At 43.4% G+C, this 12,068-nt stretch overlaps 1 protein-coding gene across 2 annotated transcripts; it reads left to right on the top strand.

The window, feature by feature from the left end:
* The first annotated feature begins 2,878 nt into the window (after positions 1 to 2,878).
* Positions 2,879 to 11,342, top strand: clic3 (chloride intracellular channel 3). Of its 2 annotated transcripts, none has more exons than XM_052050885.1 (7): positions 2,879 to 3,095; positions 3,182 to 3,288; positions 5,742 to 5,851; positions 8,775 to 8,900; positions 8,994 to 9,100; positions 10,455 to 10,630; positions 10,828 to 11,342. In XM_052050885.1, exons 2-7 carry the CDS (start codon positions 3,214 to 3,216, stop codon positions 10,990 to 10,992), a joined length of 759 nt encoding a protein of 252 aa, XP_051906845.1. In that variant the 5' UTR covers positions 2,879 to 3,095; positions 3,182 to 3,213; the 3' UTR covers positions 10,993 to 11,342. The 2 variants fall into 2 exon arrangements, with proteins under 2 accessions (XP_051906845.1, XP_051906844.1); XM_052050884.1 differs by having other exon boundaries at positions 2,882 to 3,095; positions 3,197 to 3,288.
* The last annotated feature ends 726 nt before the right edge of the window (positions 11,343 to 12,068 follow it).

Here is a 12,068-nt window from a genome sequence, read left to right as displayed (position 1 = left end):
GATGTGAGGCGAAGAAACCAGAACTGTCCAGTTGCGATTGATTCAATCAAGATACATTCTTTATTATGTACTCACATTGTATCCATTATATACTCACTTTTGTAATCAAGAATGCTCGGCGCACTGTGTGGAAGTTTAGGGACGCGACCACCTTTCCGAGGACGTGGTTGGGAAGAGATAAGTGTTAAGACTAAACAGTGAGCAAGGGTGAACAGTGAATGGAGCCATCAACACCAGCTGCAAGGTGATGGTTTTGTAACAATTGCACACATTACTGCACCTGAAGGATAATATTAGAACTATGTATCAAAAATAGTAGTTAGCACGTCGGCTTCACAGTGCAGAGGTACCAGGTTCGATTCCAGCTGCGGCCTCCCTGTGTGGAGTTTGCATGTTCTCCCCGGGCCTGCGTGGGTTTTCTCCGGGTGCTCCGGTTTCCTCCCACATTCCAAAAACATGCGTGGCAGGCTGATTAGACGCTCTAAATTGTCCCTAGGTGTGAGTGTGAGCGTGGATGGTTGTTCGTCTCTGTGTGCCCTGCGATTGGCTGGCAACCGATTCAGGGTGTCCCCCGCCTACTGCCCGAAGACAGCTGGGATAGGCTCCAGCACCCCCCGCGACCCTAGTGAGGATCAAGCGGCTCGGAAGATGAATGAATGAATGTATCAAAATGTTCTGGATGTTCTTCGCCACTTAAGCTTCACTATTTCAACCGGCGTTACATGAAGTATGTGTAAATCACGTAAGAAAGAAAATGGTTTGAGTAAGGGTGTGGTGGCACAGAGAGTTTTGGATACTTATAGTGGGCGAAAGGCAAGTGAAAATGTTGATGGTGAGACGTAAGGTGATGATGGAAGTTGAGTATGTTGAGGATAAAGAAAGGAACAGGCGGGTCAGGGTTGACGCAGTGATGCTCCGAATGAGGAGGTCATCGTGCGTTTGGGTTGAAAAGGGCCGGAAGGTCACGACATGCTTAGAAAGTTGTTTGTAAGTCGTAGACACAATTTGGTGACATCATAGACAAATGATGGTCTTGTGTCATGAAATGATGTAAAATCAGTTACAACTTTGCTATCCTCGGGTTGTGTTGTGCCTTCCCTCATTATGAAATTTTAGATACATCATGTTGTACGAGTGGGTCGCACATTTTCTGGTCGACATGGTGGCCAGCGTGATTGTTGGGAATTGGCTGAAGAATGAAATAAGATACTTTTTTACTTTCTTTGTTGAGGCCGCGGTTGTTGTGAATGTGAATTATTGTATCGAGTTGTGATATTTTCGTGCGCGGCACGCACGGCAGCGTTTTAATTTTTTGAGAGGGGGAGGCTTGCTGACTATCAGCAACATGATAACGTTTTGGGGTTAAGTTCACTTCTGTTTAATATGCGGCAACAAATTCCAATCGGTTAATGAAGAATGTGGTGAAAAAGAGCAGAACTATGTTGCAAGATCTGGTTTATGTCAGCACTGGCGGTGAGCCCAAAATTCTTTCACAGGCCACATAAATTTATGTGGGGTGTCGACTTTGACACCTGTGATCTAGATGATCTTGGGAAAAGAAAAGAAAAAACACATTTCGGCACAATTTGTTGTATGCATTTTTGTTTTGGAGGCAAAAGTATTTTATTTATAATCGATCTCGTCGATCTCATTATGAGAAAAAATAAAAATTGAGGAGTGAACTCACCAAGAGTGATAAAAAGGGCACGACTTGTTTTATTCGGGTTTGTTTTGGAGGTTGAAGTGATTTGTGAATTGTGGTACTCTCTTGATGTTGCTCGGCTGAAATTGAATTTATTACCGTTTATTGATTTCTTTCTGGTTCAAATGGTGCATTCATTTGGTCATAAGGGTTCAGATACGGATTTTTAAATACGTTTCATAGGTAATTTTATGTGTTTAGGATCTTTTCTTTGATGGTAAAAAGAAAACAAACCCGGTAGTAATATAGTTATTCTCTGCAAATGTAAGTGCAGAACAGTCGAGAGACAATAGATTTTTTTCTTCTTGCCTTTTTTTGTCGCTGCCAGCACCGATCAATTGTCTGGTAAAGTGGAAGACATCTTCTGCGGCTCTCGAACTTCCTGTTCCTCCTGACTCGCTCTTTTTACGCAACTCTAGCTCGAGGTGAGGCAGAAACTTGCGCAGGGGCAGGCCAGACCACCTTTTTGGCCCTTTCACAGATCCACGCAGTTTGGCGCAGTTCAAAAGAGGCCTTTTTGCGCCGTCGTGGGCGTGAACACAATCAAATTCATTTTTGCCATCAAAGCGGCCTCTCTCATTCCCTTTGGAATCGGTGCGCCGTCCTTGGCAGGGTGGAAGCAAAAACCGATATGCTGGAGTTCTTGCTGGAGACCGAAGCAAGTCTCAGTACGTTCGCGAACTGAATGGCGACCTCTGCAGGCGGATGTTGGAAAGTTGGCGAGGGCGAAAGAGCGCGAAAGTTCCATCTGAATGTAATGGAATCGTGCTTCTTGCTGAGTCACTCTACCTGCTACGCCAAAACGAAGGCCGGCTGTGGGCAAATGTGTGACACTTGTCAAAATGAGTCACACGTTTTCCCGTGAAATTGTGTCCCTTTTTTTGTTTAATGTCTGAATACAACGTTTGAGGTTCATCCCGTCGCTTTTCATGACTGTGGCCACCGCGGGCATTTATTACCCCGCCTCTCGTCCAAAGTCAGCGTGGATACGCTCCTGCTCACCTGCGACCCTGATGTGCCAAACGGGGGAGGGCCCCATCGTGCCAGATATTGGCAACACAAAACACGTCCTGGATTGGGGCACTTTGAACTAGGCGGTATGAAGAACAACAATAATAATAATAATACTAGAAAAGACAAAAGAGAGCAAAGAGTGCGACGTCGGATGAGATTTTTTTTTCTTGAATATGCTGCAAAGCAGAGAGTAGAGAACCAGATTTACAGGTCGTACAGGTATGGCTGGGAGGAGCCGTGGATTATCAGGTGTGGTTTGCCACCAACCAAATACCAGCAGCGCACCGACGACAAACAGCCAACAGCGGAAAGTTGCCTTGAAACGCCACAAGTGTGGAGTGGAATAAAACATCAACCCGTGGCCGGTGCGACATCCCCTGTGAGTACAACAGACCATCAAATCTTTGAGGAGGGTTTTTTTTTTTTTTTTTTTTTGCTGGAGCAACTTTAAAAAAAAAAGAAAAGAGCGTGTGCCTGTAGGAACGGAAGAATTGTGCATGCAGAGGGGACAGATGGCCCAACGAAGGGAGGAAAGTAAGGGTGACGATCCGAAGATTGAACTCTTTGTCAAGGTGAGGCCCGCCGTTGTTGTTTCAACATCAACACTGATGCAAAAAAAATGCTCTGAATGCATCCCCCCCCCAAAAAAAATGAAGGTATCTTGACTCCGATCAGCATTCTCATATCAAATAATCCATTCATTGAACATAAAATAGTCGCTGTATTTTGATGGCAACCGCAAAACAGTGATACGTTAATTCATATATCAACGTCATAATATTTTTTGGGAGGATCGAAATGACAACCTTAAAGACCACAAAATAATTTTAGTTTGCATCTCCGACTTATGAAAATAACAGTAGACGTGCCTTGTCAATATATTGATCTTTCTTGGTTGTTCTATAGCGCACAAATGCATCATCCCGAATTGCATGACTTCCCAACTGCAATATTTCTGTCTGCCCGACAAGTAGAAACCGAAAAACCCTTGAAATAAGGTCTAAATCAGACGGCGTGCATCCACCGCGCCCGAGAGCGAACCTCAAGGCTTTGACGACGAATGTTAGTTTGTTGTCTTCATCAAACGTGGGTGTGTTGTCCTTCCACTTCAAATTCCGCACATTTTGGACTCTCTCTAGGATGTTTGAGCCGAGCGGAGCAGGCTCGGCAAGATGTAATCACATTTTGGTCAGATGCGCACGCCAGAAGCGACTTTTGAGGCTGGCGTGCCATTTCAAAACTATTTGTCGATACCTCCTTCAAGCTACGATACAGTCGGTTTGGTCTGCGGGGCCTCGTCCATGTGGGGAGGGGGGAACAAACTCAATGCTGAGATTTTTGGACTCCAATGGGACTGGTGGTATCTTTTGCATGATTAAAAATTGCTTCAAGCCGGAAATGCCGAAAATAAAGTTAAAAAAAAATGGGTGGGGGGGGGCACTACCTCGCATCTTTTAGATCTTTCCCTCCTCCAGCACACCCGATTCAACTGATCAAGATGGTTATCTGGCTTCTCGCGGCTCGCTGACGAGCTGATCGCTTGAATCAGATGTGTGTGAGGAGGAAGGCATCCAAAACATGCGAGATAGACCGATGGAGGCCCTCGAGCACCCGAGTCGCTCAACCCTGATCGAGACGTTTCGTGGTGCGTTCATTTCCTTTTTTTGCATAGGCGACAGTCTTCAATCTGTTCACGTGGGACGCTGCGTAATGACATTTCCGACTGGGGGTAATTCGTAGCACATAATAATGGCGCCTCCCTTGACTGCAACTGACATTTGTGCGGCTCCGGAATTTCTGTCACGATAGTACTACTTTTTATTTACAAGCAATAAACTACAGGGGAAAATACTTAAGTAAGAATGTAACTAGGCCAGCAACGTCAAAGCCGCGGGGCCTCTCCCAGCTGACTTTGAGTCTTCAATGCCACCCGCGTGTTTTTGAAATGTAGGAGGAAGCTGAGAAAACCCACACAAGCTTGAGAAATGAAACCCCACATAGGAGGAACCGCACTCCCCCCCTCCCTCTACCCCCGTCACTGTGTTCAATTTATGCTTTGTCGACACCATGTTTGGGGAATAGGCGTCCCGGCGATTAGGGGGGTGGGCGCAATTGAGTAAGTGATGTTTCAGCCGTTGGTTGATTGTGTGCCCTGATGACTGAGAGCCGCTTGAAACAACTGGGGCAAATGCGTGATGCGCTACAGGCGCTTTGGATTCCTCAGCAGAAGAGGGGTTGATTCCGTTTCAATCAGTTTGCAGTCTAAACACAGTGAGACATTTAAAATGAGTTAGTTTTTTTTATGTGACCTTTTAACCAGTACAGTTCAATTAAGAAAAAAAACTTTACAACAGCTAAAAATAAACGGCGAATAATGTAGTTGCGCAAGTGTGCTCACATCCAAATAAATGTGACTGCATTGGGAATGAACTCGTCATCAAATCCTTAAATTGGACTCAGGGCGCCCCGACCGCCATTTTACACATCTTTGATTCACCCCCGAATATACTTGAGACATTTAAATTGGATTTTATTTTCATTTTATGCCTCCGTTAGAAAACGTAGCAATGACAAGAAAAGGCTACTAGAATAGCTGCAATTGATCTGGGGATCATCGGCGGCACTTTAAAATGGTGGCAGGAATGTGCTGACTCCCATGGAACAGATGTTTGAACGCGATCGCTTATTCTGAGCACAGTCACATCTCCAGCCGTCAGAGGGTGTGCACATTTCTGCAACCACACTACCTCCGTTGTTTTTTTTTGTAAACCCTATTTTATTCACGTGAATATCTTCTTTATTTCTCAATTGAGTGCTACAGGTCACAATGGTGAACCGAGCTATGAAATGATTGACATCCCAGTCCCATACCGCCAGCCTTACCACATGGAAGCGGCAGTTCCAAATATTCAGAGAGCGCTTCTCCGCTCAGCGCGATATTACAAAAAATAAAATGTATATTTTTTATTTTTTAAAAAAGCTTAATTCGTGTGTAAATCCAATATTGTGTATTTTCTTTTCGCAGGCCAGCAGTGATGCCGAAAGTGTGGGCAACTGTCCTTTCTCTCAGAGACTCTTCATGATTCTCTGGTTAAAAGGGGCCAAATTTCTACTCACCACAGTAGACATGAAAAGGTAAGCGTCATTTGAAACTATTCAGTTCCCTGGCGTCACCGTTTACCTTTCCCCATACGGTTGGCAACGCTTCCAATTTAGACTGGGGCTGTCGAAAACTAGAATTGTCCAATTAATTTCGCTAATCACAAAAATTAATTTTGCACAATAGCAATGTAAAATATACGCATACAGAGCGGTTGTTTTTGTCCACTTGGGGTCACCGTCCTCACCTTCCACGCTGTCGTGTTTGTGACTTTTAATGTCTTTAAAAGGCGGGGCCTGGCGAGTTGAGTGACAGGGGTCAGTGATAAAAAAAATGGCTGTGTAAAATGCGCCTTTGACCCCAACAAAAGTGTTATTTGACAACTGGGAGCATGCAAGCGTGAATAACTCAGAACATAAAGCTACGTAACAAAAAGTTAACGCAGAAACAAATAAAGCGCCAAGCGCTGAGGCGAACAGAAAGATGAGAAGGTGGTACGAAAGCCACACACCAGGCCTCTGCAAAAAAACAAAACAAAACAGCAGAACCAAGCACTCTTTCCTCCTTTTGGCTACAAAAAAAGTGGTACGTGTAAAAAAAAAAAAATCAAAATCCTCATGAAAAACATGCAATATGAAATGACCGTAGATGCGTTTGGAAAAAAAATCTGCAGGTTGAACTGACATTCAAACCGTCCTCTTCGTCAGGCCGCTGACATTTTGACACCGCAAGATTGCGTTCGCGCCTAACGATTGGTCAACTCGACTTCAAACAGGATGTTGTCGGAGGGAAGCGTTGATGGTCTTGCTCAAGAAACAGCCGAGTTCAGTCACTGGCGGGGTTGCGACACAGATACAAAGAGAACGGAAGAGTCGCCGAAACGACGAGGCACTCGTCGATTCAACGGATCTAACAAACCGCTCTGACTTTTGCCATTCAGAAAACAGTTCAACTTTCATTCAAAGGTTCAGGGACGCTCCCAGCGAGCTTCCCCTGTCAAGGAGATGCTGCGTTTTTATTCAAATAGGAATTTCACATTCAGTCTTAATTGTCGTGCGTTGCGCAACGAAATGACGTTCTGTACTCTTCAGCCTGTCAATGCGCACCAATTAAGAGCCGATTATACAATCCCATATATAAGAGCAAGTTATGAAAACGGCACAAGAGTGACGTGAAATACGTGGCCGCGGTGTAAAACCATTGGTATAAAAACTTTGGCTAATAGATGACTAAAAAAAAAAAAACAAACGAAACAAAACAGAGGCAGTCAGAGTGCCACAGCGCAGTACAAGGATACAAACGAGAGCAAAGAAACCTCTCGGGAGCCGTCACACATAGCCCCAAAACATTTATAGTATTACACTGGAATGATCAAAGATAATTGGTGACAATTAGGGAGGAGAAATAATTAGCTTCCAAAGAATGATTGATTGTTTGCGTGCCTGGAAATTCTGCCCGTTTATTTTTTTTTTCAATCGAGGTCGCAAACGAGGGATGACGCCGCATGCGAGAAGTGTACTTTGCTTCGAGAATTTTCTCACGCGGCGTCAAGGCGGAGGCTTGCGAAACTTTTGGGCTCGAGTTTGCGCAAAACAAGATGGCGGCAGGGCGACTTGCAACCACTCGCAAAGCTGGAATTTAGTTCAAGGGCGAGAATGCTCGCGTTAGGCAGAAGTTGAAACGTAGTTTAGTTTTATCGTATGATGAGACTGTACAGTGTACGAAACGATTTTGACGTCAATCATACCAAACATTATTCGGATTATTTCATTGGCTTACTCAATGTGGAAGTCGTATGCCGAAGAATCATTGAATGAAATGTTCAAACTGTTCCAGTGTTGTCAACTTCTATTTTTCTAATCGCTGCATTTAATCATTTAGGAATTTTCAAATGTTCATTTTGTGACCGTTCGACTTTTCTTTGCAATTTTAAATCAATCGTAATTGAAAACGTACCACTGCCTTGTTTTCGGGTGAACACCTGTGCCTACTACGCTACTCTTTTCCAATCATCGTGATGGTCGTTTGGAGAGTCAACCATTTTATTTTTTTGGGTGGTACCTGGTGTAAAATAGTGGACACATAGCCATAAATGAAGATTAAAAAATCCACCAATACACACAAATGGCCTCGGTAAAAACTAATTTATTATTAATGCAATGAATGCTGCGAATAATGTTTTAGGAGTCCCAAAAAATGCAGGCTCGGACAAAATGCGATGACAAAAATACTTCTTAAAGAACATCGCACCAACAAAGTCTAAACTGAAATCGCTGCTCACAAGGTGCCAGGAAAAAAACAAAAGCGCTTGTAAAGTCATGGCTCAATAAAACGCCGAGAAGAGACAAACGAAATGTCCAATAACCTTCCAAAAACAAAGAGCAATACTAGAATAACCCCCAAAAAATCACAAACAAGGATCTATGAACAACAACAACAAAAAATCGAGCTTTACTATGAATGGTCGCGAGCGGTCGAGAAAAATCCAATTTGAAGCAAAACGGTAAGCTCGGTCAACAATCCGAAAGGAGGCGCAGATCCGCCTGCTGGAAGGAAACACCCTTCACTCCAGCTGGAACACAATCAAGACTGAACATGACACCTGCTGTGTATTATTTCGAAAAATGGCTGCCATGATTGTTAAAACAATCGCTTTGTTTTTGCCCTGGCGACCTGAGCTGATGTTTCGATCATTGGCCCTTTTCATGAACAAATCTCTTATCACCGTGCACTGTAAACAGTAAAATGAACTTCTAAAATAAGTCATACACCGTTGCCGCGGTGATGGCATCGATGGTACAGTATTCTCCCCTTTGAAGCCGCAAAAGACTGCGCTTGTATTTCAAACCATATGAGCGTGTATTGTTTTGCTTCTCTGTCCCTTGCTACCATCACTACCAGGCCCTTAAACAAAAATTGAATTATACGAAGAACCTAATCATATTTGTTGCGTGACAGATCCCCGGATGTGCTGAAGGAGTTGGCTCCGGGCTCTCAGCCTCCGTTTCTGGTCTTCAACGATGAAGTCAAAACGGACGTGAATAAAATCGAGGAGTTCCTGGAGGAGAGATTAGCACCGCCCAAGTGAGCCCGCCGCATCACGCGTAGCCTTGACTCTTCAAAACATTTTCCATCATTCACCCGCGCTGGCTTTCTCATTTGACCTTCCGATGACAGGTACCCCAAATTGTGCTGTCGATACAAGGAGTCCCTGTCAGTTGGAGAAGACGTCTTCCGCAAATTCTCCGCATATATTAAGAATTCCATCCCTGGATTAAATGACAGTAAGATGAATGCAACGGCATCATTGTATTTTTTGGTCATGGTTGTTCCACTTTCTGAACGCGTTATGTGCAAAAGTTGACTTATATAGTTGCTAAAATGTGCAGAGCGGGACACACAGCGTGGCTCCGGGGTTTTTCCCGAAGTGACCAAACCGCAGTTTGATGCTGTGAGTGGGGGTGAACATGCAGCAGGCGCACACACACCACACACACACTCACACAATATCAATACAAGGCGAGTTGCAAAACTGAACACAAAAAAAAGCTCGGTCACCTGGGAGGCGCTCTGATTAGAGCCGCTGCTCATTCGCATCAGGAGGAAACACATAAGGTGCCTTGGGCATCATGTTAGGATGCTCCCTGGATGCTGCGAACACGGAATTGTGGGATTTCACGCTTGAGCTGCTGCATCACTTGATGTGCAGAAGAAAATGAATGGTTGGAAGCGTCGGGATGTTTCGAACCCTTTCATGCACCCTGTTAACTGACATCATGATAAACTGTCCACTGTTGTGACCGCTGTCCCTGAAAGCATTGGTCCCCAACCCCATGGCCGCGAACCGGTATCTGTCCGTGGGTCATTTGGTACCCCCGCAGAGAAAGAATAAATAATTTACACTACTTCCGTTTTGTTTATTTCGGAAGCTGAAAGATGTTTTATTTTGAAAATCTACCGGATTTTCTATTACATCCGTCTACAGTGTGTCACTCTGGACGCAGTTCAAGGCACGCTTCTCGGTCACGTGATAGGTTACAGCTAAAATGAAACCCAGTTGAAACCGGTGAAAATGAGTTTAAAAAAAATAAACGTCTTTGGGAAGGGGAAAAGGCCCAGCCGGGAGACAGAAGAGCAGCCCAAGACTTTCAAGAAAAAGAAGGCTACATTTAATAATAATAATAATACATTTCATTTATAAGCGCCTTTCAATACATTCTAGGACACCTTACAACCAAAACAAAAACAATAAAACCACAGATAAAATTAGACAGTATCAGGAATCCTACTTAAAATACGGATTTATCTCAACGAGATTTTGAAGGCACCTTTAAATATTGCCTTAGCGACCAGAGAGCGTTGCAGCCAGATAGTATGTTCCTTGTGTCATGATTCGTGTTTATTATTAGGTTGATAAAATATCACCGTTTTGATGCAGGTCATATATTATTTTGTTGTATTTTTATCCGCCACACCTTAAAGGCCGGTCCCTGAAAATATTGTCTGACATTAAACCGGCCCATGGAGCAAAAAAAAGGTTGGGGACCACTGCCTGAAAGTGTTAAGGATGCCAAAAGGGCAAAATACGCACACACGTGTTCCTGTAATATTACTAATACTAGCCTGTGGTGCTTTCAGTGTTGGAGAAGAAATTCCTGTCAACCTTGGTGAAGCTCAACATGTACTTTATGACGCCTCTCCCTCACGAGTTGGACCAGAACCCGAACCTCACAGAATCTTCGCGCCCCTACCTGGATGGAGACTCTCTCACTTTGGCCGACTGCAACCTGCTTCCCAAACTCAACATTGTCAAGGTGAGACATTTCTGGATGCACCTCATTGGTCCGCTGTTTTTTTTTTTTTTTGTCCCTTCAGGGCAGGGATGTCAACCGTGTTTGCAAACACGGTCCACACTGGCGTTTGGGACTGGGTACAACGTTGAAAGCACTGCTGTAGTTTTTCCGTGCAAGTCTTTCAGCAAGCAAATCTTCAAAGCCTCTATCGTCCCCAGGTGGTGTGCAAGGTGTACCGCAACTTTGACATCCCCCCTGAACTGAAAGGCCTCACTCGGTACCTGGACAACGCCTACAAAAAGGATGAGTTTCGCCTGAGTTGCCCAAAGGACATCGAGGTCCTCCTCGCGTACAAATCTGTGGCAAAGTATCTCAATAAATAGAAGACCGGATAAAGAGGTTATACAGGGTGTCCCAAAAGTAAATCTACACATCCTTTATGAATTTTTGGTTGTCTGCACTTGACAGCTTAAGGGGTTTACAAGTTTTCGAAAGCAGGAAATCCTTACTTTGTCCTTTGGCTCAACCAGTTGACAATGGCGCTTGCGCTGCAAGTCACACTGAATTCAACGCGGCGGGTTTCTTGAAGCAGGATTTCGTGTTGAATGACCTTTCGGACACCCTTTGTAAGATATTGCTTACAACTGTCAGTTTAGCTTCAAAACCCACAGACCTACTTTTAAATGTCTTCATGTGTACATGCTGCATTAACTATTAAAATCCTATGGTGTTACTTTTGTGGCGTTCTTATACTGCTCCTTTGAAAAAGCATAGACACACTCCTTTAGCCACAGAATATTGATGTTTTGTGCCATTGTGCACTAATGTATTATTTGTAAATGTGTCCACAGAATGTATTTGGCCTTTCCTCCATGTAAACTGCAATGAAGGAATCGCCTTTTAATATAAATGTCAAAAGCTTCATGTACTCGAGTTTCATTGTATCATCACTTTTTGATCTCATAGCATCTTTTTTTTCAAAATGTGTAACTATTGGAGAGAAAGCATTAGCATTACCTCTTATATATAGCTATTCTTACTTGAAGCGGTAATTACTTTATATCTGTATGCTGTTGTCTTCATTCCTCCCAACTTTCTGTGCCAAGAAATAAAATGTAAGAAAAAAAACTTTATAAACCAAAACCTTGCCTGATTCTTTTTTTTTTCATTTTATCATAAAATCTGTTATTTACTACTGACTGCACACAATGATGCACTACCCAATACTGACAAGATACAGAAAAAGTAGCATGTATGTGGCTTTGATCACGAGTGAGACATAAAAGAAAAACAACAAAACCATTGTGCAAAAATATTTTCTGCAATATTATCCAGCATCCTATTGAAATGAATGGGGAGAGGCATTCAAAGGATAATTTCATTTTCCATTATTATATTTCTCCAAAAACGTTTTGCACTAAAATGCTTTTATCAAGAAAAACAACTGAAAAAAAACAAA

Source organism: Hippocampus zosterae, chromosome 18 (genome assembly GCF_025434085.1).
Source record: "Hippocampus zosterae strain Florida chromosome 18, ASM2543408v3, whole genome shotgun sequence".
Lineage (NCBI taxonomy): Eukaryota > Metazoa > Chordata > Actinopteri > Syngnathiformes > Syngnathidae > Hippocampus > Hippocampus zosterae.
Note: the sequence above shows the minus strand (reverse complement) of the source record. Positions and strands in the feature narration are given on the sequence as shown.